This window comes from Syngnathus floridae, chromosome 5 (genome assembly GCF_059516105.1).
Source record: "Syngnathus floridae isolate MCC-2025c chromosome 5, RoL_Sflo_1.0, whole genome shotgun sequence".
Lineage (NCBI taxonomy): Eukaryota > Metazoa > Chordata > Actinopteri > Syngnathiformes > Syngnathidae > Syngnathus > Syngnathus floridae.
The window spans coordinates 3,741-28,706 of NC_142417.1; the positions used below are offsets into that span (position 1 = coordinate 3,741).

General features: G+C 50.9%; 3 protein-coding genes and 1 long non-coding RNA gene across 6 annotated transcripts; all 4 read right to left on the minus strand.

Annotated features, from left to right (window-relative positions):
• Positions 1-5,265: 5,265 nt before the first annotated feature.
• Positions 5,266-10,154, minus strand: LOC148397225 (uncharacterized). 3 transcript variants are annotated; one of them, XR_015858671.1, is made up of 4 exons: positions 9,291-9,446; positions 8,425-8,520; positions 7,285-7,380; positions 5,266-5,769 (listed from the first exon to the last, which is right to left on the minus strand). XR_015858671.1 is itself a non-coding variant. In XM_088376601.1 (4 exons), exons 1-4 carry the CDS (start codon positions 10,141-10,143, stop codon positions 5,745-5,747), a joined length of 312 nt encoding a protein of 103 aa, XP_088232727.1. In that variant the 5' UTR covers positions 10,144-10,154; the 3' UTR covers positions 5,266-5,744. The 3 variants fall into 3 exon arrangements, 1 of the variants encoding a protein (XP_088232727.1); XR_015858672.1 differs by lacking the exon at positions 9,291-9,446 and adding an exon at positions 8,913-9,117; XM_088376601.1 differs by lacking the exon at positions 9,291-9,446 and adding an exon at positions 10,049-10,154.
• A 377-nt stretch (positions 10,155-10,531) lies between these two features.
• LOC148397226 (uncharacterized) lies at positions 10,532-12,478 on the minus strand. Its single transcript, XR_015858821.1, has 3 exons — positions 12,314-12,478; positions 11,824-11,974; positions 10,532-11,548 (listed from the first exon to the last, which is right to left on the minus strand). It is a non-coding gene; the product is annotated as an uncharacterized LOC148397226 (long non-coding RNA).
• A 118-nt stretch (positions 12,479-12,596) lies between these two features.
• On the minus strand, positions 12,597-16,508 carry chek2 (checkpoint kinase 2). The gene is made up of 15 exons (XM_088377465.1): positions 16,183-16,508; positions 15,260-15,533; positions 14,913-15,037; positions 14,679-14,811; positions 14,504-14,594; positions 14,215-14,311; positions 14,081-14,134; positions 13,913-13,977; positions 13,755-13,854; positions 13,596-13,682; positions 13,358-13,521; positions 13,173-13,288; positions 12,992-13,077; positions 12,854-12,904; positions 12,597-12,710 (listed from the first exon to the last, which is right to left on the minus strand). The coding sequence occupies exons 2-15, from the start codon at positions 15,525-15,527 to the stop codon at positions 12,615-12,617; spliced, it is 1,533 nt and encodes a 510-aa protein (XP_088233591.1). The 5' UTR covers positions 15,528-15,533; positions 16,183-16,508; the 3' UTR covers positions 12,597-12,614.
• Positions 16,509-16,649: 141 nt separating this feature from the next.
• On the minus strand, positions 16,650-24,661 carry ccdc180 (coiled-coil domain containing 180). Its single transcript, XM_088377459.1, has 36 exons — positions 24,266-24,661; positions 23,669-23,766; positions 23,465-23,553; positions 23,292-23,401; positions 23,079-23,198; positions 22,901-23,011; positions 22,722-22,817; positions 22,496-22,659; positions 22,286-22,405; positions 22,141-22,220; positions 21,980-22,068; positions 21,785-21,904; positions 21,524-21,697; positions 21,349-21,464; positions 21,158-21,284; positions 21,015-21,075; positions 20,835-20,929; positions 20,571-20,758; positions 20,335-20,504; positions 20,080-20,260; positions 19,870-20,016; positions 19,632-19,776; positions 19,433-19,549; positions 19,290-19,367; positions 18,991-19,208; positions 18,918-18,928; positions 18,722-18,782; positions 18,577-18,642; positions 18,439-18,505; positions 18,227-18,362; positions 17,989-18,149; positions 17,558-17,683; positions 17,395-17,488; positions 17,236-17,302; positions 17,027-17,168; positions 16,650-16,965 (listed from the first exon to the last, which is right to left on the minus strand). Exons 1-36 carry the CDS (start codon positions 24,368-24,370, stop codon positions 16,843-16,845), a joined length of 4,173 nt encoding a protein of 1,390 aa, XP_088233585.1. The 5' UTR covers positions 24,371-24,661; the 3' UTR covers positions 16,650-16,842.
• Positions 24,662-24,966: the final 305 nt, after the last annotated feature.

Here is a 24,966-nt window from a genome sequence, read left to right on the forward strand (position 1 = left end):
CCCTAACCCTAACCCTAACCCTAACCCTAACCCTAACCCTAACCCTAACCCTAACCCTAACCCTAACCCTAACCCTAACCCTAACCCTAACCCTAACCCTAACCCTAACCCTAACCCTAACCCTAACCCTAACCCTAACCCTAACCCTAACCCTAACCCTAACCCTAACCCTAACCCTAACCCTAACCCTAACCCTAACCCTAACCCTAACCCTAACCCTAACCCTAACCCTAACCCTAACCCTAACCCTAACCCTAACCCTAACCCTAACCCTAACCCTAACCCTAACCCTAACCCTAACCCTAACCCTAACCCTAACCCTAACCCTAACCCTAACCCTAACCCTAACCCTAACCCTAACCCTAACCCTAACCCTAACCCTAACCCTAACCCTAACCCTAACCCTAACCCTAACCCTAACCCTAACCCTAACCCTAACCCTAACCCTAACCCTAACCCTAACCCTAACCCTAACCCTAACCCTAACCCTAACCCTAACCCTAACCCTAACCCTAACCCTAACCCTAACCCTAACCCTAACCCTAACCCTAACCCTAACCCTAACCCTAACCCTAACCCTAACCCTAACCCTAACCCTAACCCTAACCCTAACCCTAACCCTAACCCTAACCCTAACCCTAACCCTAACCCTAACCCTAACCCTAACCCTAACCCTAACCCTAACCCTAACCCTAACCCTAACCCTAACCCTAACCCTAACCCTAACCCTAACCCTAACCCTAACCCTAACCCTAACCCTAACCCTAACCCTAACCCTAACCCTAACCCTAACCCTAACCCTAACCCTAACCCTAACCCTAACCCTAACCCTAACCCTAACCCTAACCCTAACCCTAACCCTAACCCTAACCCTAACCCTAACCCTAACCCTAACCCTAACCCTAACCCTAACCCTAACCCTAACCCTAACCCTAACCCTAACCCTAACCCTAACCCTAACCCTAACCCTAACCCTAACCCTAACCCTAACCCTAACCCTAACCCTAACCCTAACCCTAACCCTAACCCTAACCCTAACCCTAACCCTAACCCTAACCCTAACCCTAACCCTAACCCTAACCCTAACCCTAACCCTAACCCTAACCCTAACCCTAACCCTAACCCTAACCCTAACCCTAACCCTAACCCTAACCCTAACCCTAACCCTAACCCTAACCCTAACCCTAACCCTAACCCTAACCCTAACCCTAACCCTAACCCTAACCCTAACCCTAACCCTAACCCTAACCCTAACCCTAACCCTAACCCTAACCCTAACCCTAACCCTAACCCTAACCCTAACCCTAACCCTAACCCTAACCCTAACCCTAACCCTAACCCTAACCCTAACCCTAACCCTAACCCTAACCCTAACCCTAACCCTAACCCTAACCCTAACCCTAACCCTAACCCTAACCCTAACCCTAACCCTAACCCTAACCCTAACCCTAACCCTAACCCTAACCCTAACCCTAACCCTAACCCTAACCCTAACCCTAACCCTAACCCTAACCCTAACCCTAACCCTAACCCTAACCCTAACCCTAACCCTAACCCTAACCCTAACCCTAACCCTAACCCTAACCCTAACCCTAACCCTAACCCTAACCCTAACCCTAACCCTAACCCTAACCCTAACCCTAACCCTAACCCTAACCCTAACCCTAACCCTAACCCTAACCCTAACCCTAACCCTAACCCTAACCCTAACCCTAACCCTAACCCTAACCCTAACCCTAACCCTAACCCTAACCCTAACCCTAACCCTAACCCTAACCCTAACCCTAACCCTAACCCTAACCCTAACCCTAACCCTAACCCTAACCCTAACCCTAACCCTAACCCTAACCCTAACCCTAACCCTAACCCTAACCCTAACCCTAACCCTAACCCTAACCCTAACCCTAACCCTAACCCTAACCCTAACCCTAACCCTAACCCTAACCCTAACCCTAACCCTAACCCTAACCCTAACCCTAACCCTAACCCTAACCCTAACCCTAACCCTAACCCTAACCCTAACCCTAACCCTAACCCTAACCCTAACCCTAACCCTAACCCTAACCCTAACCCTAACCCTAACCCTAACCCTAACCCTAACCCTAACCCTAACCCTAACCCTAACCCTAACCCTAACCCTAACCCTAACCCTAACCCTAACCCTAACCCTAACCCTAACCCTAACCCTAACCCTAACCCTAACCCTAACCCTAACCCTAACCCTAACCCTAACCCTAACCCTAACCCTAACCCTAACCCTAACCCTAACCCTAACCCTAACCCTAACCCTAACCCTAACCCTAACCCTAACCCTAACCCTAACCCTAACCCTAACCCTAACCCTAACCCTAACCCTAACCCTAACCCTAACCCTAACCCTAACCCTAACCCTAACCCTAACCCTAACCCTAACCCTAACCCTAACCCTAACCCTAACCCTAACCCTAACCCTAACCCTAACCCTAACCCTAACCCTAACCCTAACCCTAACCCTAACCCTAACCCTAACCCTAACCCTAACCCTAACCCTAACCCTAACCCTAACCCTAACCCTAACCCTAACCCTAACCCTAACCCTAACCCTAACCCTAACCCTAACCCTAACCCTAACCCTAACCCTAACCCTAACCCTAACCCTAACCCTAACCCTAACCCTAACCCTAACCCTAACCCTAACCCTAACCCTAACCCTAACCCTAACCCTAACCCTAACCCTAACCCTAACCCTAACCCTAACCCTAACCCTAACCCTAACCCTAACCCTAACCCTAACCCTAACCCTAACCCTAACCCTAACCCTAACCCTAACCCTAACCCTAACCCTAACCCTAACCCTAACCCTAACCCTAACCCTAACCCTAACCCTAACCCTAACCCTAACCCTAACCCTAACCCTAACCCTAACCCTAACCCTAACCCTAACCCTAACCCTAACCCTAACCCTAACCCTAACCCTAACCCTAACCCTAACCCTAACCCTAACCCTAACCCTAACCCTAACCCTAACCCTAACCCTAACCCTAACCCTAACCCTAACCCTAACCCTAACCCTAACCCTAACCCTAACCCTAACCCCTAACCCTAACCCTAACCCTAACCCTAACCCTAACCCTAACCCTAACCCTAACCCTAACCCTAACCCTAACCCTAACCCTAACCCTAACCCTAACCCTGAGGAAGGCACAAAAGATGCCGAAACGTTGTCGATGGCCACACGGAGGAAATAAAAGGGAGCGCAAACTAGCGCCCATAGGAAAACAATTAGACGCAAAATTAATATTGACCCACGCTCTACCCAGATAGGAGGGCGCATGGATGCCGCACAGAGCAAGATGCTCTCGCTCCACCCAGATAGGGGAGTCGATGAATTAAGTGCGAGGTACGATTAATTTGACCGCAAATGCAGCTGTCAATCTATCATGCCAAGTCGAGACTCATTTATTACATATATAACAAAGGCGACCGGATAGGCAAAGTACAAACACAAAAACAACACAACAACTACAAAGCAAATACATGTTTATTAAGCCCAATTTGGCCTGACCAGCATGGCTGGCGCAGCCACGACGGACAGTGTGCTCTGGGGCTGGTTGTGGGACGTGGGCGTGGACGGTAGGACCGTGCCTTTGCTCCTCTCCTTCGGGGGAGGAACTCCATACTTAATCCTAACTCGCCTGTGCCACCTCCACTGCCCCCCCACGTTTCCAGTTTCCATTCAGCTCCTGCTGCGTCTGTGCGCTGTCCCCTAAACCGATCCTACCCTAACCCTAACCCTAACCTAACCCCAAACCCTAACCCTAACCCTAACCCCAACCCTAACCCTAACCCTAACCCAAATCCCTCCCTGACTCCCACTATGAAAAAAATTTCAACCTGTAAGTCAAAAATTGAAAATAAGAAGTCAAAAATTTGAACATAAACACAAAATTGGATATAAACTAAAAAGTGGTTGGAAGTAAATATTTACACTATCAAAAAACAATACTTACCTGATACAAACCTGAAAAAAGGAAACAAACACAAAATTGGATATAAACTAAAATCCCAATATGAAAAAAATTTCAACCTGTAAGTCAAAAATTGAAAATAAGAAGTCAAAAATTTGAACGTAAACACAAAATTGGATATAAACTAAAAAGTGGTTGGAAGTAAATATTTACACTATCAAAAAACAATACTTACCTGATACAAACCTGAAAAAAGGAAACCTAAACACAAAATTGAATATAAACTAAAAAATGGTTGGAAGTAAATAATTACATTATCAAAAAACAATACTTACCTGATACAAACCTAAAAAAAAGGAAACACAGTTATACTTACCTATGCCGAGATCACATATTCACGCCCAATCGGTACCTGCAAGAAAAGAAACAGAAATACACAAGAGCGAAAAAAACAACAAGTTAATAAGCTAAAATAAGTAAATGGGAAATTATCCGGTACAAAACGCAAATTGCTGACATGAAACTATATAAGGACCGCTCCAAGCAGGAAACTCAGTCTCGATGCGGCCATGAAGGAGGAAACAGCTCCACGTGCAATAAAACTAAATTTAGCTGCAATTCCCGTGTGCCAGACCTGAGGAAGGCACAAAAGATGCCGAAACGTTGTCGATGGCCACACGGAGGAAATAAAAGGGAGCGCAAACTAGCGCCCATAGGAAAACAATTAGACGCAAAATTAATATTGACCCACGCTCTACCCAGATAGGAGGGCGCATGGATGCCGCACAGAGCAAGATGCTCTCGCTCCACCCAGATAGGGGAGTCGATGAATTAAGTGCGAGGTACGATTAATTTGACCGCAAATGCAGCTGTCAATCTATCATGCCAAGTCGAGACTCATTTATTACATATATAACAAAGGCGACCGGATAGGCAAAGTACAAACACAAAAACAACACAACAACTACAAAGCAAATACATGTTTATTAAGCCCAATTTGGCCTGACCAGCATGGCTGGCGCAGCCACGACGGACAGTGTGCTCTGGGGCTGGTTGTGGGACGTGGGCGTGGACGGTAGGACCGTGCCTTTGCTCCTCTCCTTCGGGGGAGGAACTCCATACTTAATCCTAACTCGCCTGTGCCACCTCCACTGCCCCCCCACGTTTCCAGTTTCCATTCAGCTCCTGCTGCGTCTGTGCGCTGTCCCCTAAACCGATCCTACCCTAACCCTAACCCTAACCTAACCCCAAACCCTAACCCTAACCCTAACCCCAACCCTAACCCTAACCCTAACCCAAATCCCTCCCTGACTCCCACTATGAAAAAAATTTCAACCTGTAAGTCAAAAATTGAAAATAAGAAGTCAAAAATTTGAACATAAACACAAAATTGGATATAAACTAAAAAGTGGTTGGAAGTAAATATTTACACTATCAAAAAACAATACTTACCTGATACAAACCTGAAAAAAGGAAACAAACACAAAATTGGATATAAACTAAAATCCCAATATGAAAAAAATTTCAACCTGTAAGTCAAAAATTGAAAATAAGAAGTCAAAAATTTGAACGTAAACACAAAATTGGATATAAACTAAAAAGTGGTTGGAAGTAAATATTTACACTATCAAAAAACAATACTTACCTGATACAAACCTGAAAAAAGGAAACCTAAACACAAAATTGAATATAAACTAAAAAATGGTTGGAAGTAAATAATTACATTATCAAAAAACAATACTTACCTGATACAAACCTAAAAAAAAGGAAACACAGTTATACTTACCTATGCCGAGATCACATATTCACGCCCAATCGGTACCTGCAAGAAAAGAAACAGAAATACACAAGAGCGAAAAAAACAACAAGTTAATAAGCTAAAATAAGTAAATGGGAAATTATCCGGTACAAAACGCAAATTGCTGACATGAAACTATATAAGGACCGCTCCAAGCAGGAAACTCAGTCTCGATGCGGCCATGAAGGAGGAAACAGCTCCACGTGCAATAAAACTAAATTTAGCTGCAATTCCCGTGTGCCAGACCTGAGGAAGGCACAAAAGATGCCGAAACGTTGTCGATGGCCACACGGAGGAAATAAAAGGGAGCGCAAACTAGCGCCCATAGGAAAACAATTAGACGCAAAATTAATATTGACCCACGCTCTACCCAGATAGGAGGGCGCATGGATGCCGCACAGAGCAAGATGCTCTCGCTCCACCCAGATAGGGGAGTCGATGAATTAAGTGCGAGGTACGATTAATTTGACCGCAAATGCAGCTGTCAATCTATCATGCCAAGTCGAGACTCATTTATTACATATATAACAAAGGCGACCGGATAGGCAAAGTACAAACACAAAAACAACACAACAACTACAAAGCAAATACATGTTTATTAAGCCCAATTTGGCCTGACCAGCATGGCTGGCGCAGCCACGACGGACAGTGTGCTCTGGGGCTGGTTGTGGGACGTGGGCGTGGACGGTAGGACCGTGCCTTTGCTCCTCTCCTTCGGGGGAGGAACTCCATACTTAACCCTAACCCTAACCCTAACCCTAACCCTAACCCTAACCCTAACCCTAACCCTAACCCTAACCCTAACCCTAACCCTAACCCTAACCCTAACCCTAACCCTAACCCTAACCCTAACCCTAACCCTAACCCTAACCCTAACCCTAACCCTAACCCTAACCCTAACCCTAACCCTAACCCTAACCCTAACCCTAACCCCAACCCTAACCCTAACCCTAACCCTAACCCTAACCCTAACCCTAACCCTAACCCTAACCCTAACCCTAACCCTAACCCTAACCCTAACCCTAACCCTAACCCTAACCCTAACCCTAACCCTAACCCTAACCCTAACCCTAACCCTAACCCTAACCCTAACCCTAACCCTAACCCTAACCCTAACCCTAACCCTAACCCTAACCCTAACCCTAACCCTAACCCTGAATTAGACATAGTTTGAATATGCTTTTGAATATTTTTTAGGTAAACACTTTTGCTTCACTTTGAGGAGTGTGATAATCTAACCAAATCTTTGAATTGAAGACTTTGTGATTTAACAAATAGTTTGTTTTTAAGTTTAGGGTAATCACATTTGTATATAATTTTAATGGCCTTCTTTTGAAAACTATTCTGAATTACAACTTTGGATCTTTTCTTATATTACTTTGCAACAATATACTCGGTGAGAGATTAGGCAGTATAATCGCATATGTTAACTTGAGCGTGCCCACACTCAATTTACTTATGGTTATGTGTTAAATCAATTACTGTTAAACATAAAATAGGAGGTGTTTAACATAAATGGAGGAAGAAATGGGTACTCACCATTGTAGCGACTGGTCAATGATGCGAGCCTCCAACTGATTTGTATTTTCATTCTTCTGACGGTGGAAAACGTACAGCCGACCAACACCGTGAAACCTAATGGAATGAAAGAAAACTTTAACATTTGGCTTCAAGCAACATTCGCAGATGCAACACAATGTGACGTGCGGGCTTAGGGCTCGTTCGGGTTAAAAGTTGAGGGAGGGGCTCTCGTTTTAAACTACTTTTTTCAAAAGGAGTGGGAACAAGCAAGATTTATTTAATTTATTTAATGGCAACATGTAAGACTATTTTTCTTCCCTGGCAAAATTGGATTTGCTGCAATTGCAAATTTCAAAAAAGTATGGTGCCAAATCTTGACTTGAGACCTGATAGGACGTATTAAACGCTTAGTTAAATTGATAGGAGTTGGTAATAAGAGCGAGTGGACTAACGGTGGTTTAATGGATGAATGAATGTTGAAAGTATTTTAAATTATGACTTTGTTTAAATACTAGGTATTAACAGAACATCTACTGCGCAAAATGGGCAGAGTTTACTTGTTTGAGAAGGGGTGGCTTATTTAAGACTACGACTTATTTAATCTGTTTGTTCCCAGGCAAAATTGGATGTGATGCAATTCCAAATTTCACCACATGATGGTGCCAAATTTTGACTTGAGCCCTGATAGGACATATTAAACACTAGATTACTACTTTGGATCTTTTCTTATATTACTTTGCAACAACATACTCGGTAAGAGATTAGGCAATATAATCACTTGTTAATTTAAGAGTGCCCACACTCAATTTACTTATGGTTATGTGTTACATTAATTACTGTTAGGCATCATTTGAGCAGTCTGACCAAATCTTTGAATAGAAGAATTTGTGATTTAAGAAATTACTTCTGTTCAGGGTAATCACATTTGTATATAATTCTAATGGTCGTCTTTTGAAAACTATTCTGAATTACAATTTTGGATTATTTCTTATATTACTTTGCAACAATATACTCAGTGACAGATTAGGCAGTATAATCACACATATTAAATTGACAGTGCCCACACACAATTTACTTACAGTTATGTGTTAAATCAATTACTGTTAGACATGAAATAGGAGGTGTTTAACATAAATGGAGGAAGGAAGGGCTACTCACCATTGTAGCGCCTGGTCAATGATGCGAGCCTCCACCTGATGTGTATATTCATTCTTCTTACAGTGGAAAACATACAGCCAACAAACACCATGTAACCTAAAGGAATGAAATTAAACATTAACATTTACCCTCAAGACATTCAAAGATATAAGGCAACGCGACTACGTCGTGTTTGTATCCAATGTCGCGCTAACGGCCATTTCGCGCCCACGGATTTGAATCTTGGCGGGAGTTTCCCCTATTCATTTCGACGGCACATTACTGCGACGTAATACCCGTTTATCTAAAACGGCAAAGTTAAAAGTAGAATTAAATAAAGTTTTATTTTTAATCAACGCAATAATTTACAACCGTTGACCAGGGAGAATCGTCGAAATTCGGCGTCTATGGCTGACAGCAGACGCCGAATTCGACGACGGGCCCCCCACTCACTCGCTTTTTCGAGACTACAATAGTACTTATTTTTAAACACAATGAGTTGTATTTACCGTATACGCTCTAGGCGGTCCAGTTGAGAGCAGAAAATAAAGATATTTCTGTTGCTAATCGTCGTGTTTGTATCCGCTATCTCGCTCGCGTCCATTCGCAGCCATCCGCGGCCACGGATTTGAATTTTGGCGGAAGCCACGCCTACTGGCTTCATTTCCGCGTAATACCCGCTTATCTAAAACGGCAAAGTTAAAAGTAGAGTTAAATAAAGTTTTTCTTTTTAAATCAACGCAATCATTTATAACCGTTGACCAGAAGAATCGTCGAAATTCGGCGTTTGTGGCTGGCAGCAGACGCCGAGCTCGACGCCCGCCACACTCACTCGCTTTTCGGGGCTACAAAAGTACTTCTTTTTAAAAACAATGAGTTGTATTTACCGTATACGCTCTAGACGGTCCAGTTGCGAGCAGAAAATAAAGATATTTCTGTTGCTAATCGTCGTGTTTGTATCCGCTATCTCGCTCGCGTCCATTCGCAGCCATCCGCGGCCACGGATTTGAATTTTGGCGGAAGCCACGCCTACTGACGTCATTTCCGCGCAATACCCGCTTATCTAAAACGGCAAAGTTAAAAGTAGAGTTAAATAAAGTTTTTCTTTTTAAATCAACGCAATCATTTATAACCGTTGACCAGGAAGAATCGTCGAAATTCGGCGTTTGTGGCTGGCAGCAGACGCCGAGCTCGACGCCCGCCACACTCACTCGCTTTTCGGGGCTACAAAAGTACTTCTTTTTAAAAACAATGAGTTGTATTTACCGTATACGCTCTAGACGGTCCAGTTGCGAGCAGAAAATAAAGATATTTCTGTTGCTAATCGTCGTGTTTGTATCCGCTATCTCGCTCGCGTCCATTCACAGCCATCCGCGGCCACGGATTTGAATTTTGGCGGAAGCCACGCCTACTGACGTCATTTCCGCGTAATACCCGCTTATCTAAAACGGCAAAGTTAAAAGTAGAGTTAAATAAAGTTTTTCTTTTTAAATCAACGCAATCATTTATAACCGTTGACCAGGAAGAATCGTCGAAATTCGGCGTTTGTGGCTGGCAGCAGACGCCGAGCTTGACGCCCGCCACACTCACTCGCTTTTCGGGGCTACAAAAGTACTTCTTTTTAAAAACAATGAGTTGTATTTACCGTGTACGCTCCAGACGGTCCAGTTGCAAGCAGAAAATAAAGATATTTCTGTTGATAATCGTCATGCTTGTATCCGCTGTCGCGCCCACGGCCATTTCGCGCTCACTGGTTTGAATCTCTGCGGAAGTTTCGCCTATTGACGTCATTTCCGAGGCACATGACTGCGACGTAATATCCGCTTATCTAAAACGGTAAAGTTAAAATTAGAGTTAAATAAAGTTTTTCTTTTTTAATCAACGCAATCATTTACAACCGTTGACCAGTTAGAATCGTCGAAATTCGGCGTTTGTGGCTGGGAGCAAACGCAGAGTTCGACGCATCACATGACTGCGACGTAGCAAACGTCATATAGCAACCGCTGTTTTATTTAGTAGACTTACAGATACCACCTCTTACGCATGATGTTGCGGGTTCGACGCCCGTTTCAGCACACTTTCTTTTCTCCCTTGTCTGTATGTACAGGGCTGTCTCAGAAAATTTGAATATTGTGATAAAGTACTTTATTTTCTGTAATGCAATTAAAAAAACACAAATGTCATACATTCTGGATTCATTACAAATCAACTGAAATATTGCAAGCCTTTGATTATTTTAATATTGCTGATTATGGCATACAGCTTCAGAAAACTCAAATATCCTATCCCAAAATATTAGAATATTTCCTCAGACCAAGTAAAAAAAAAGATTTTATGAATCTCGGCGGAAGTTACGCCCATTGACGTCAATTCGCGTCACATGACTGCGACGTAGAAATGACGTCATATAGCAGCTGCTGTTTTGTTTGTTAGACTTACAGCTGTTATGAGTTGACATAATGGCGCACTGGTTAGCATGTCCACCTCTTAAGCATGATGTTGCGTGTTCGACGCCCGTCTCAGCACTTTTCTTGTCTGTATGCGAGACTTTTGCAGTCCAAACGACTCAAGGATGCCAAAGTGGATAGATCAAAATGTATGTAAAACATGACATGTTTGTATTTATCGACGGCCATTTTCTTGTCCCACTCGTGAGGCAGTCATGACACTTGGCAAACAGAAAAAATTAAATTATGAATCATAAGACACGACATGTCATATTGTACCAATAAATCATGATGATTGATTTGCCACTTGGCACTATGGTCATTTAGCAACTGCGAAGCTAAATTCCCTTGTCTCCTAAACATACGCATGGGTCATGGTTTATCTTGAGAGGTCACAGGAAATTGGCTGCACATTTTTGCAGGCCGCATTTTGTGTGTATCGCTGGAATTATGAAAGCCATGTATTATTATTTCATAAATGCACCCTATGGTCTATCTCCTGTCTTTACTGTCTTACGTCACCGGAGCGGAATGGAATCCAAATGTGAGAGACCTCTTGCTTGCGGTTGGAAGTCACGTTATGAAGACGTCACAGCTTGGCTTTGGCCAATTGATCCCTCAGCTCCAGACGGGCGATGGTGGACAAGTGCACCTCATCTGGTCCGTCAGCAACACGCAGAGTTCTTGCGTAGGAATACCTGGAAAGGGAGGGGGAGGGGGGGTCATTATACAAATAAACTTTGACTGCTTAATCAAAGTACATGTTCACACCGGCACCCCCCCCCCCCAAACACTTGGATGGCACAGTCCACTACTTTGCACGCCATTCTACCCACTACTACTTTGATCAGCGCAATCTGCACAAATGAAAGGAATTGAATGGCGAAATGGGGAGGGTGTGCAAAAATTCCACAAAAAGTGCACAAATATGTAAAAACGGAAAATGAATCTCGAATAGTGGCTTTTGTTTCACCTGCTTGCGCGCGGCACGGCTGCCGAGGATGTCGAGCGCATGTGCGTCACAGAGTGTGAAGAGGCACTTTTGCTCAATCAGGAGTCGGCGCTCTGAGATCCAGTGAGCGACCACTTCCTGCACGCACATACGTCATGGCACGTGATGTCCACTAGGGAGCGACAGAAGCTTTTCAATCAGCATCGCCTGGAGGCTGCGCGTTTGCACAGCAGTTCAAAAAGCACAAGCATAAGCAGTTTCTGAAATAAAGACACTGTAAACAAACTCTTCTCGATAATAAATTGCCTCTATTGACCGCAAATGACGTTATATTCACAAATGCTGTGTTAAACTGTAAGTGAGTAACACACACGTTAACAGTGCAGGCTAACGAGCTAGCGGAAAGATGCTAATTCACGAAACGAACCTCTAAAAGAATGAAGACAAACATTTGGAGTAACAGTACATTGTCCTAAAGGGTTTTTTCCTTTTGTTAGGAGCCCAAACTTACGTCGTCAATGACTGCTTCACCACTGTAACCAATACTCGAACGTGAAACACAGGAAAAGGTCTCGCGTGAAAACAGCCTTCAAAATAAAAGCGCTGCTGAATAACAACGAAGAATTCTTAACAGACGCTGTTTTCAGCAAGAAGCATCCGACGGAAGCGTCTGTCATCAACAGTGGCAACGCAAGATGGCGGCCACTGGGGGCCAATTGAGATAGGCAGACGGGCTCTCTGCACTCTTCTCGATGCCGTGACGACAACAGGAAGCAATAACGCAAAGCAGTGAGTGGACAAGAGCAAAGACTTTATTGCAAAACATTTGTCGGCGGGGCTTGTTTGGCAGAACGCTCCTCATCCTCATCCTGGTCCTCTCGCTGTCGTTTCCTCGCCGGCCCCGCCTCCTGCCATCACAAACAATGGACATTGGTCAGTCTTCCGATTCCAATCGGAAAAATTCCAATTTGGCGAGTTTGCATCTCAATCCGAGTCGCTCCTTGTTGCTGTTAAGCGTGTACGTGTGTGTGCGTGTATGTGTTGGGGGTACCATTGCAGCTGGATACATCAGCCGGTGGGCTTTCTCCAACATCACGGGGTCCTACACATACACGCACACGCACACAATCCTGTTTGAATCTCCATCACGCTGCTGCCGCTTCCGTTGATGACGAGCGACAAACAGCACCTGCAGCCAGGCGTGCCGTAGCGCCTCGTCGATGGTCATCCTGTCGGCAGGCGCCACCACCAGAAGCTTCCTAACCATGTCCTTGGCTGTCACGCCCGCACGCACACGCGCACACACACACACAAACACACGCATGAGACCACCGCGGTGAAGGTGACAACAATGAAGACAATGAGCTCACCTTGGTCGGACACGTGGCGCCACTTGGACGGCACCATGGTGAAGCGGCCTTGCACGATCTGCTCGCTCACCGACAGGTCCAAGAAGCTCTCGTGGAACGGCGGGTACCCGCACAGGCTGCGCACGCAGAACGACGCCGGTAGAATGTGGCTCTTGTATCGACGTCTATACGAGACGCTCAATTACCAGACAAACAGGAGGACGCCAAGGCTCCAGGCGTCGACGGGCAGGCCGTATCCGCCGGTGGCGGCGTGCGTCAGCACTTCGGGCGCCAGGTAGGACGGCGTCCCGCACAGCGTCCGCATCAGGGCCGCCTCCTCCAGGATGCGTGACTGGTTGAAGTCCGTCACCTGGTGTGCGGACGCACACGCACGCACGGGGTCACGCCGCTTTGCAGAAAAAGTTGCACCGGGGGCGGGCTAACCTTGACGAGGCACTCGTCTTCCTGCGACGACAGGAGGATGTTCTCCGGTTTCAGATCCCGGTGGATGATGCCCCGGCTGTGCAGGTACTGCGTGCACGCATCGGGCCGCATTCAACGATCGCGCTCGACATCCGGCCGAGGTTTCAAGCGGGGCCTCACCTGCACGGCTTTCAACATTTGGTAGAAGTAAAGCTTGGCCGTGTCCTCGCTAAGTCGCTGCTGAGATTTGAGTCGACCAAAGAGCTCGCCGCCCTCCATCCTGTCGGGCGAGGCCGTTAGCACGTTAGCAAATGCGCACCGCACGCGCATGCACTCACAGCTCCAACACGATGAAGAAGGTGTCGTCCGTCTGGTAGAAGTCCTCGGTCCTGATGAGGCACGGCTGAAATCAAAGCACAGCGGCGCAGTGGGCGGGGAGGCCTTCCTCCCTACCTCCCTCCCTCCCTCCCTCCACGGGGCGAGGCGGGAGCGCTAGACAAGCTCACGTGATCGATGCGCTGCAGGATTTCGATCTCCGTTTGAGCGTTTCTGGCGGCCGTCTGCAAACGTAGCGGCGGCGCAAAGGTCAGCCGCGGGGTCGACCGGGCACCGGCCGGCCGATGAGAGAACAGATACTCGCTCCTTCGGACTTGAAGTTGTTCTTGTTGATGACTTTGACGGCAAACTTTTTACAGGTGGCGCGTTGGAACGCCAGCTTCACCTCGCCGCACACGCCTCTGAAAGACAGCCAAGTGACGTCAAGTCAAGTTTATTTATATGGCCCTAAATCACAAGCAAGTCTCAAAAGGCTTCACATGTACAAAAAATTGAAAATTGTTCTCAAACATTCCCTGATCTTAAACTCTCAGGAGCGTGCGGCGAGGAGCCTGGCCGGGCTGGGCCGGGCGGGGCGTGCCGGGCGCACTCACGTCCCGATGCGACGGGTCAGCAGATACTTGTCGCGGAGCTCCTTGGGCAACGAGGACTCTTGGCCAGACATCAGGTCGATGAAGACAAACACTGAGCAAAGACAGCGACGTTACGCTGGCGGCCGCATCAGGGCCGCCTCCTCCGGCCGGTCGCCGCGGCACTTCCAGTCTTCACCTTTGTTGCGCTGCTCCGACAGCGCCAGCACTGCGTTGTTGACCAGAGGAAGTATCTTGTGTCTTCCGATTTTGTTCCCGTCGACAAAGGTCCCGTTGTTGCTCAGGTCCTGAACAAACACCTCGGTGCCCTCCTGGGATTGGGTTGCGAAAGGAAAGCAAAGAAGCAAAGCTCAGGCAAGTGTGTGTGTGTGTGTGTGTGTTGAGGAGGTTGAAGAGGAGGAGGCTCAGCTACCCTGTAGATCCTGAAGTGTCGCTTGCTGTAAATTCGGAACCGCAAGGATCCTCTGTGGTCGGGATCGTCCAGGACATAATGACATTTGGAGTCTCGGCCAAACAAATACTCGTCCTCTACACAATCTGAAAAAAGAGCGCGCACAATCGCATTCCGTGTTTGAAATGTGCTCAGTGTGCGTTGCTACTTTTGGGAACCAGCAATGCACAATCGCATTCCGTGTTTGAAATGTGCTCAGTGTGCGTTGCTACTTTTGGGAACCAGCAGGAGGAACCCGCATGCCTTCAACTGTGCTTGGAGAAGTGGCCTGACCAGGCCCAGGACCGAGACCATAGAGGCTGACTTGCCGTGAGAGCCAAAGCCCGGCTGCATGGGCAGGAGACGTCCCCAAGGTTGGCTTTCGGGTTCCTCGGGGACAGACGGCAAGGTGACGGGAAGCGTGTCGGCACTGCTCAGCGTCCCCGAGCCACTGGACGACTGGCTCCCTGATGCCGGGCCACTGGAAGAACTGGAGCTGCCCTGGGACTTGGACTGGGCCTGTGAGGGGGACAGGGTGGACGGGGCCTGCGACGAGCACTGGGCCCCGTCCCCCTCTTGTGGGGTTTCTCGGGACATCGGAGCCTACGAACGGGACGTGCAAAGGCGGCAAAATGACATCGATGAGCGAGTTTTCAGGGTTGTGCATTTTGCGCCGACACGATTGGATCGTAGTATGTCGAGTTATTACACTCGACACGGTGTCACATATTCTATGTCAGTGGTTCTTAACCTGGGTTCGATCGAACCGGGAGGTCCGAAAACACCTGATTTATCGTGTAAATTCATGATAACGCATATCTGAACTGGTCTTGCAGAGGCACACTGATTTGCAGGTATGTATATGTTCAATTCATGCACTGTGTTGGTTTTGTCCGTTGAACAAAGTGATGATCATGCACGGCTCATCTTGTGCACCAGTAAAAAACATGTCTTGAATTTGATTTTTTTTTTTCCCCGCTAAAGAGGGGTTCGATGAATGCGCGTATTAAACTGGTGGGGTTCGGTACCTACAACAAGATTAAGAACCACTGTTCTGAATACAAAAGCTGTCAAATGTCTAAAAAATAAAATAAAACAACGGGCCAGCAAATCTGACCTGAGAGCAGCTCGCACCTGACTCCGCCCACTAAGCCTGGAGGGCGGGAGTTGGGGGGCAAGTCGACGGCAATGCAGAGCGAGGACCAAGCGCGTGCAGGCAAAGAGTGCGAGGACCAAGCGCGTTTCTTCTTACCTTGCTTTGCGCGCTTGCAGGCGTCGTCCACGTTTTCCGTTGCAGCACGCGCCCAACGTGCGCGCCAAGCGAGTTTGAGCGAGAGCCTCGCGGGAAGTGCGACAGGCTTCGGTTTCCTCTTGCGTCACACACCCAGCCGACCAATGGGACGTTAGGCACTACGCCACGTGCTGCCGCCCGAGCTTGTTCGGAATTCCGGCGCTCGTTGTTGACTTCCGGCTTTGCGCAGGACGGACGAGCGAGCAGCGATGCTCGATGTGACGTCACCGTCTGCACGCAGGGGTCGCGGGAAGACCTTAATCTTCACTGAAGCTATTTGAATTATTTTCCCTGTCATTTTTGACGCAATGTCTCGTTCAGGAGGCCACATGCTCAAGCTGAAGTCGAGTGCGCCGTCATGGCAGCCATGACGCACAACGCCAACATGGCGTCAGAGAACCTGGACAAGACGGCCACGCACGCATCCATCAGGAGGTTACGCGTTTATGTCGCCATCGATCAGCGATCAATAATGGACAGACGACACACACGGCAACAAACACGCCACCTGCATGTTCATGATGTCACGGGGGCGTGGCCCACTCGCAGTCTGCTCTCTGCGTTTTTGGCGCTATCTTGTGCTTTATTCCAGCCAACAGTGTGTATGTAGTGTGTCCGTGTTCAGTGTGTCAGCGTGTGTAACTGTAGCCTCCAGTGCGTCTTCCAGCTTTGAAGTTCGTTAAGTCGTCTTCGTTTGTCTGCGTCGGAATGCGACAATTGTGACGAGAACACCTGCTGAAAACGCTAACACACACACACAAAGGTTTGTTAGCCAAATGACTGAGTGTCGAATTTGCGCGTGTACCTTGGCGGCTGCGTCCCTGTGCTGGATGACGGCCAGATGTCCAAGGGTGCACTTGGTGGTGGCCACGGCCACAGTGGTTGCGGCGCTCAGGGCGGATGCGGCGTTGGCGGGGAGCGACATGTGAGGAATGCCCGGCCACATCCTGAGACACGCACACAACCGGCGGCTGTTTAGCTCCGCCGAGACGGGACGGGCGCGTGGGAGGCTACCTGCAGGATTGCTGCGTGGTCTCCATGGCAACATCTCTGTCCTCCGACATCTGCTGCGAGGTCACTTCTGCGAGCGAGATCAGGCGCACGGATTCACGACGGTCACGTGACGCCGACTACCCGCTAATTACACCCGAGCAGATGTACACAAAACCTGACCTGGTAGAGGAAGTCGGTCCATCTGATGGAGGAGGTGCTCCGTCAGAGAAGCCAGTGATGTCACAAACTCCTCGGCTCTGCGTCTCATACACTCCTGCGGGCGGAGCGGGTGAGGTCACGCGCGGCTGGACGGACGGCACGGACAGGGTGGCTCGCTACCTACCTGCAGTTCCCGATGCGAGCCCAAGATAGCGTCGTGGAGTCTCTGTTGTCGGGCCTCCTCGCCACGCCTCAGTGCTTCCATCTCATTGGTGGAGAGCGACACGCGGAGACCGGCCACGCTTGCCATCTGATGACACGCGGGCAAGCGCTCGTTAATTGACAGCGTGCCGATGCTAACCAAAGGCCGCGCGGGACCCATCGATAACATTGCGCTAACGTCCGTCACCGAGTCAGTGTTTTTTTTAATTTTTCAAAATTAGTCATACATAAAGATCAGTGGACAAATATTAATATATTTTTTTTAGTCATCATGATGACCTCCCTTGACCGCACGTCCCTGCTTAATACGTCGGGCCGCTAACGCTAGAGGCGGTCGTCACGACGATGTCGTCTCAGGCAACGGCATCTGGGTCGTCGCGGCAAAAGCGTTACCTTCTCCTCCTCGCTGGCGGCCATGGTTTCCTCAAAGGAGCGGCGGACTCGCCCCGCCTCTTCCCTCAGCTCCGCCCCCAGCCGTTTCTCGTGCGTACGGATCAAGGTGGCGGGCAGCAAATGCATCATGTCGGCCAACACGCACTGCTGCTGCTCCAGCGCTGCCCGTGAACACGCACGCACCCACAGCGTCAAGGACGATGTCATCAGAGGAGGCAACAGCGGCGACGGCCGGCACCTTCCCTGCTGGCGCTGAGCAGCGAGCGGGAGTGCTCGTGATGTCCCAGAAGCCTTTGCTGCGTGTTTTCCACCCACTGGTCCAGCCCGGCAGGAAGTCGATGGAAGCCGCCGCAGCGTTGACTCTGGTAGAAGTCCTGAGGAGGCAGGCCCACGCCGTCGGGTGATGCCAAAGCCGCATGCGCGCAGAGTGGCGCCAACCGTGTGTGTTACCTTGGCAACCAGCAGAAGGGTCTGATGAGTCCTCCTTAGTATGGCGTTCACGATGGAGATGTAACAACTACACACGAAAAGGAAGCCAGGCCCTAGGTGACGACTCTCGCATGTGTGACGTGACTAATGTGGACTCACTCTGGATTGGGATCTGCTTCTGACTTGGTGCCAAAGATCTGGAGCCTTTTGTCAGTCCTGAACGACCTAACAACACACACACACACACGCACATGCAGTCAACGAAGCCTCGGGCGCAACCTCGGGGCACACAAGGCGCGCAAACCTCGCGACGCCGGCAGATTCGCTGCGTCTCGATGACTGCTGGCGCTGGGCGGGGCTTTGACCTACACGCCAGCCAACACACAAACAAACGCAGAGATGTGGGCGCGCGGCCGTAGCGGCGACCGACCGCATCCATCGGGCCGGAGATCTTCAAGACGCCAGCCGACGTGCCATTGCGGAGGAGGCGGAGTCAGTACCTTCAGAGAACCTGGCGGACATGTGGAAAAGGTCAGAGCGGGATGGGGCGGGGCCTCCTCCTTGCATACGCACCTGTTGAGTGACTTGACCACGCCCACTATGGGGTCTTCCATGATGTTCCCGCCCGAGCGGCAGGGCTGCAGCAAGGCCGGGGGCGGGGCCGACCACACCTGCTTTCTGGATTTGGACACGGCGGGAGGAGCTGCGCTCTCCTCGTTCAAGTATTGTCTCCGCCTCCTCAGGTCCTCGCCGATGGCCGACAACAAGGCAAACACCTGCTCCACGCTCACCTGCGCGCGCGGGCAGTCACACACAAAATGAGCATTTGTCGGCGCACGGCAGGCGGTGCCAGCCGGCCGGGGCAAAGGGACCTGCTCTTCTTCCAGGGTTTTCCTGAGTTGCTCCAGGCGCGCGCCGATGACCGCCTCCTGCTGGTTGCTGCTAGCCGCCTGGGCGCACACACACGCTCAGCTCCAGCCTCGCGCCGGTCGGCCGAGGCGGAAAAAGCGGCTACCTCGGCTTTGACCTCCACTTGAGTGCTGCTGAGGATCCTCTCGATCAACTCGATGAACTTGACCTCGGCCTGCAGCACGCACAGCTTCTCCTCCAGACGCCCGGACGCCGCTTTCACCTAAACGCAAACACCATCTTGGGTCAGCCCGACCATTTTTTGTGTTTGTGTGTGTGTGTGTGTGTGTGCGTGTGTACCACACCTGCTGCAAGGTCTTGGTCTGCAGGTTGTGCAGGTCCGTGTAGACGTTCTCCTCTGTGACACTGATGCGTTTGCTCTCCTCCTTCAGACGCCGCTGGAAGGTTTTCACCTCCTGACGCGTGTAGTCGCCCCCTTCACTGAAAAGCCTACGCATGCCGAGTGGAGCAAATCAAATACGCGACGTTTACGAGAAAGGTAACGTGGCCACAGCGGCTGGCAGGAAAGGCGGAAGCGGGCACCTGAACGATTTGAGGAGGCGCGCCGTCCGGTTTCGGAGCTCGTCCATCTGCAGCTGAAGCGCCGCCCGGAAGGACGAGTGCGAGCGCTGGGTGTGCTTGATGTGCTCGTCCAGACGGTCCTGCAGAGTGGCGCTAAGGGCCTCCAGACTGGGCCACGCACACATACAGTCAGAGGAAACGGCCAACCGGAGTGCCCCCCCCACCGCTTACCGTTGGCTGCCGTCCGTTTTGAGGACGCTGTCCTCCATCTCGCCGAGCGTGGCGGTCAGCTTCCGGTTCTTCTCGTTGATGGCCGTCCGCAGCTCCTGCAAGGCTGCTGTGCACGAGGCCAGCACGTCCGACACTTCCTGGCAGTGAGCGTCCACACGCTGCTTGTGCAGCTGCAGCTCGGCTACATTGGCCGTGCGAGTCAACCGACTGGAACTGCACTTACAAAGTTTCACCGACAGAAGGCGCCGTACGTACCCATGCGCGGGATGTAGATGCACGCCTTGATGTGTAGCGGATCGAGCGGCTGCATTTGCAAGTCGTGGTAGGCGCGCACCGCCTCCTTCCTGTCCGTCACCGTGGCCACAGCCGACGTCAGGACGTCCTGAAAACGCCGCTCCACGTAATCCAGGAACAAAATGCGCATCCTGCACACACGCGCGGGTCACACAGATCTGGCTGATGTCAAGCCCGACGACGCTAAAGGCTAACACCTGTTGAGTGCGTGCATGAGAAGCTCGACAGGAAATACGCTCAGGTGGGTTTCCTGTTGCTTGCTCATGTTGCCAGGCAGGTCGGAGGCGGGGCATCTGAAGGCGGGGCCAGAGTAGGACACGCCCCCAGACGACATGAAGGTGACCTTGCCGCTGAGGTCGTACAGCTCCAGAAGAGACGACTCAGCCTGGACGAGTACGTGCAAAAATGTTATTCCAGCCTCTTTGCGGCCGGCCGATCGATCAATCGCAAGGCGAGGCGACCTCGGCCAGCGAATCGGAAATCTCCTCGTGTGCCGCGTCATCCCGACAGCCGATTGGCTCTTCCTCCTCTTTCGTCCCGCCCTCTTGACGACCTTCTACAAATACACAAGTGCGCAAAAGACAAAGTGGACAAACGCACTAGACAACCTGATGACATCATTGTCATCCACGCCAGCAGACCTTGAGTGTCGCTGGCGATGACGTCACTGACTGGCGGCAGCTTCTTCAGGTCTTCTGCACTCTGCAGGGGGCAGTGACATCATCACCATCGGGCACCCACGCGCTCGAGGCGTGTGTGTGTGTGTGTGCGCGCGCGCAGTCACAGGAGCAAAGGAGTTTTCCAGGCGGAAGAAGTTGCCGAGGAGTCGGCCGAACTCCAGAAGCTCATCGGCGACGGTGCGGGGGAGGCGGTCCAACACGGCGCACTGGTCCGTCACGCACTCGCAGCAGCTGCGTCCAAACACACATCAAAAGTTGTTTGACCGGCCGTCCGCGTTCCTGTGCGCCGGCTGACCTGTTCCTGATGTCGCGCAGGTAGATGATGGTTTGCTCCAGCGACGACTTCAAGGCCACTTCGCTGCTCTCCTGACGAAGCGCGGCCAGGAGCTCGTCCAGGAACACCTTCTTCCTCTTTTCGGCCGAGGCTCGCCGTTAGCGTCTGGCCGCCCGCCGGGCGCCGGCTCACTCACCTGCACGTGTCGCTCGTGCGTTAGTCGCAGTTGGTCCAAGCGCCGCTGGACGTCCTCCTCTCGCCCCCGCAGGACGCTGCCGTGCTTTTCCCACAGTGACGCCAGGGCCCTCATGACCACAAAGACACGTCTGCTGAGACGCGCCGACGCGCGGTACAGGCTGTCGGAACACGTCTGCGCACAGCACACGCGCCCGAGCAAGCGTGACGCAGACGACACAGGAGAAGGACGCGCGGCCGCTCCAGGCGGGCCAAGACTGACGTCGATGGCGGCCAGCTGCGTTTCGTCTTGTCTCTGGTGTTGTCCGATCAGAGAGATGAGTTGAGACTTGACCACGTCGCTCACCTCCTCCTCCGGCAGCTCCAGCGCAGACAGTGCCTCCTGCGGGCAGAAAGGCGTCAAGCCAGCTTGTTGGAGCGCGGCGGCGGCGGCGGCGGCAGTGGCTTAGCCGCTGACCTGGCAACGCTTGACTTGGGACACGCGATCCTGCCACATCAGCTCGTAATGACAACGCAGCTGATGAAGGAAGTCGGCATGACACGTGTCTGACGGACACACGCGTCAACGCTCGAGAAGGAACGGAGGGAGGCAGGCGCACGGGCGGGGAGGGGCGTTACCGATCTGTTGATTGACCGCCGTCAGTTGCGCCAGCCAATCGGAGACCAGCGCAGCCGAGAGGGAGGGCGGGGCCAGGGAGCTGGAAGAGACGTGCGCGATTAGACCCGGGCGCCCGGCCCCAGCCCCTTGGGCGGCTACCGTTACCCGAGGCCCGTGACGATGTCGCAGCGTCGCTGGGACAACCGCCGCAAGTTCTGGTCCGCTTCGCGGAAGGTCAGCTGCTCCGACAGCAGACGCCACACGTCCACGCTTGCCACCGACAACCTGCCGCCGCCGCCGTCCGACTGAGTTTGGGCGCGCCGCCAGACCCGAGCGAGCAAGTCGACGTGGCGCGACGCCAGAGCGATCACCCACCTGAACTCTTGGAGCATGTGGCCGGCCTGACTCCGCCTCCACTGGCTGACCGACTCCTCCCACTGCAAGCGCAAGAGCGCCTCCTGCTGGAGGGCCTCCTCGTGCAGCAGCAGCAGGAGGCGTGCCGCGCTGCGCCGGTTGGCCAGCAGGCACTGATTCAGCATCTGAAACACGCACGCACGCAGTGGCCTCACATTCAAGGTTCAGAAGTCGCTCAGCGGCTTACCGTGGCTTGGCTGTGGATGTGCATATGCGTGTTTGTGCAAGGCAGGAAGTTAATCTTCTCCAGCAGGTGGCAGTACCTCCGCAGAACCGGTCTGATCTACATACAAGCGAGAAGAGTGTCATCAGTCACCACGGCGACCGCGTCCACCCTGCGGCGTGAAGCACAAGCCAGATCGTCACCTTGTTGACTCGCAGTCGCTCACACTGGTTGACTTGTAGTTCAAAAGTCAACACGCTGGACTTTTTCTCCTTCATGTGAGCCTCCACCGAGCTCCACACGCACAACACCTCCTGAGCGCACACGCAAGGTACCCATGTACGTTTGACGTGTAATGGTAGCGGCGGCGGCAGCGTGTACCTGCAGGCTGCGTTGCTGCACATGCGTCATGTCCTGCGCCAGCTTGTGCAAAGAGGCATCGATCCTTTGCAGCTTGGTCCTCAGTTGCACGCTGTGGGTCCTCACTTGCTCCTCGCACAACTACATGCGCACGCATATGTGTGTGTGTGTGTGTGGGGGGGGGGGGGGTATGTGCGCTTGTGTGCTTGCGCGAGGGCCGCGTGCGCGCGTTACCTGCGCCAGGTGTGTGAGTTGCGCGTGCACATGGCGCACAGCTTCTTGGTGCTGGATCTTCTTGTTCTGGTGGACGCGTTGCAGGATGTCGCACGACTGGTGCCGGGCCTCTGGACACAGAGTGCTTCCCGTTGGTCGGCGTCAGCGCATCACGGCGAAGTTGTCATACCCACCCACGGCGTCGGGAAGCCTGACCACCGCCTCCGCGTCGCCTTCACCGTCATCCTCTCGGCCGGCGTTGTCCTCGGCGTCGGGATGCTCCCTGCTCAAAGTCGGCCGCCGTGTGTCTGCCTGTTTGTATAGTTGTGTGTGTGTGTATGTGTATGTGTATGTGTATGTGTGTGTGTGTGTGTGTGTGTGTGTGTGTCCGCGCGCACCTGCTTTTAGCGCTGCACGGTGTGTCACAGTCGGCAGCACGCACACGCGTCGTCGCCGTGTGTTTGCGCGCGGCCAACAAACTTTTGGACAGACGAACCTTGAAGCAACGCAACATTAGCATTAGCTTTAGCGTGTGTATCTTCATCAACTTTTAACACACGCAGTCGACGCCAACAACATTAGCACACGTCATTAGAGTTAGCAATTTTAACATAAGCAGCTGCTCGAGCACCTTTACAAATACTCGGTTATTGTTTTTAACAACGCAAACAATATTATATAATGAATAGAAAAACACCTTATGACTATTAGTAGACTCGCCCTGAATGTGTTTTATCTTCAGCTTTTTTAAACGACAAATTTGACGTTAGCATCAATTAGCATTTGCGGGATTAGCCCTTGTTCGAGTAGTCGTTTGCATGCATTCGAAAATGGCATTATCACGTGTTTGGCTATCTTGGTCGTTGTCAAACAAATGCTTTCTTTGAATTCTCTCGAATGTCGATGGATAATGAGCGACATTAGCATTTGGGGTAAGGGACGTCATCATCGTGATTAGCAGCGCTCGCATTATCATTTGCATAGGCCCAACGCACCTGATCACCAAAGAGCTGCTGGTAAACATTGCCGCTCGGCACCACGCGGCTCTCCGACATGCTAACGCCAGCCTGCTGCAAACGCTGCCGCTTGAGTGACGTCATCTGCGTGAGCCCCCAAAAAATCCAAATTTCTTTCTTTTTTTTCTTTTTTTTTTACACACAACCAATTCGGACCCAAACTTGCTGCATGGACGACCTCAAACGCGCCTTGCCAACATGGGTGCGTTTGTTACCGTCTCCATAGAAACAACAGGTGTTTGACCAACAGAGGGCGCGCGCGTCGTCGGCTTGGAACGCGCTCCGTCGCCCGGGCACAGGCCAGGGGGATGGCACGTAGGCATGACGTCAAGGCATTGGAGGGCGAAAGGATTTTTTTTTTTAAACGTGTCATAAGGTGCAACGTTGCTCAGTTCACATCTATAAAATGGAATCAAGGAAATCGGGAAGACGTGGTCTCGAGGTGATTTCCTCAAAAGGTCTTTGCAGTCTTGCCGTTCGAACGTCGTCAGGGTTCAAAGAACTTCCGTCATCCAGACCAAACGACAAGAATGATTGAAACAGCAACAAATTGGTTGATCCCATTCATTTGAAAATGTTACACTGCAAATAGGAAACTTCAACACCTTAACAGGGCAAGTCATGACGTTGGATAAGAAAGAGAAAGGCAATATGCAGTCGCTGTGGGGAAAACAAGTCCA

Bases quoted from the DNA above. Each gene is read 5' to 3' on its own strand.
- LOC148397225 (XM_088376601.1), bottom strand. From the start codon at position 10,143: ATGGCCGTGGGCGCGACAGCGGATACAAGCATGACGATTATCAACAGA. The intron at 7,381-8,424 runs GTGAGTAGCCCT...TCATTCCATTAG, and splicing joins ATTGACCAGGCGCTACAATG to GTTTCACGGTGTTGGTCGGC. The intron at 5,770-7,284 runs GTGAGTACCCAT...CTTTTCTTGCAG, and splicing joins ATTGACCAGTCGCTACAATG to GTACCGATTGGGCGTGAATA.
- chek2 (XM_088377465.1), bottom strand. From the start codon at position 15,527: ATGTCCCGAGAAACCCCACAAGAGGGGGACGGGGCCCAGTGCTCGTCG. The intron at 14,812-14,912 runs GTAGCTGAGCCT...ACCCAATCCCAG, and splicing joins GACACTTCAGGATCTACAGG to GAGGGCACCGAGGTGTTTGT. The intron at 12,711-12,853 runs GTACCCCCAACA...TTGTGATGGCAG, and splicing joins TGATGTATCCAGCTGCAATG to GAGGCGGGGCCGGCGAGGAA.
- ccdc180 (XM_088377459.1), bottom strand. From the start codon at position 24,370: ATGACGTCACTCAAGCGGCAGCGTTTGCAGCAGGCTGGCGTTAGCATG. The intron at 20,759-20,834 runs GTCGCCTCGCCT...GTACTCGTCCAG, and splicing joins TTTCCGATTCGCTGGCCGAG to GCTGAGTCGTCTCTTCTGGA. The intron at 19,368-19,432 runs GTAGCCGCTTTT...GTGTGCGCCCAG, and splicing joins AAGTGGAGGTCAAAGCCGAG to GCGGCTAGCAGCAACCAGCA.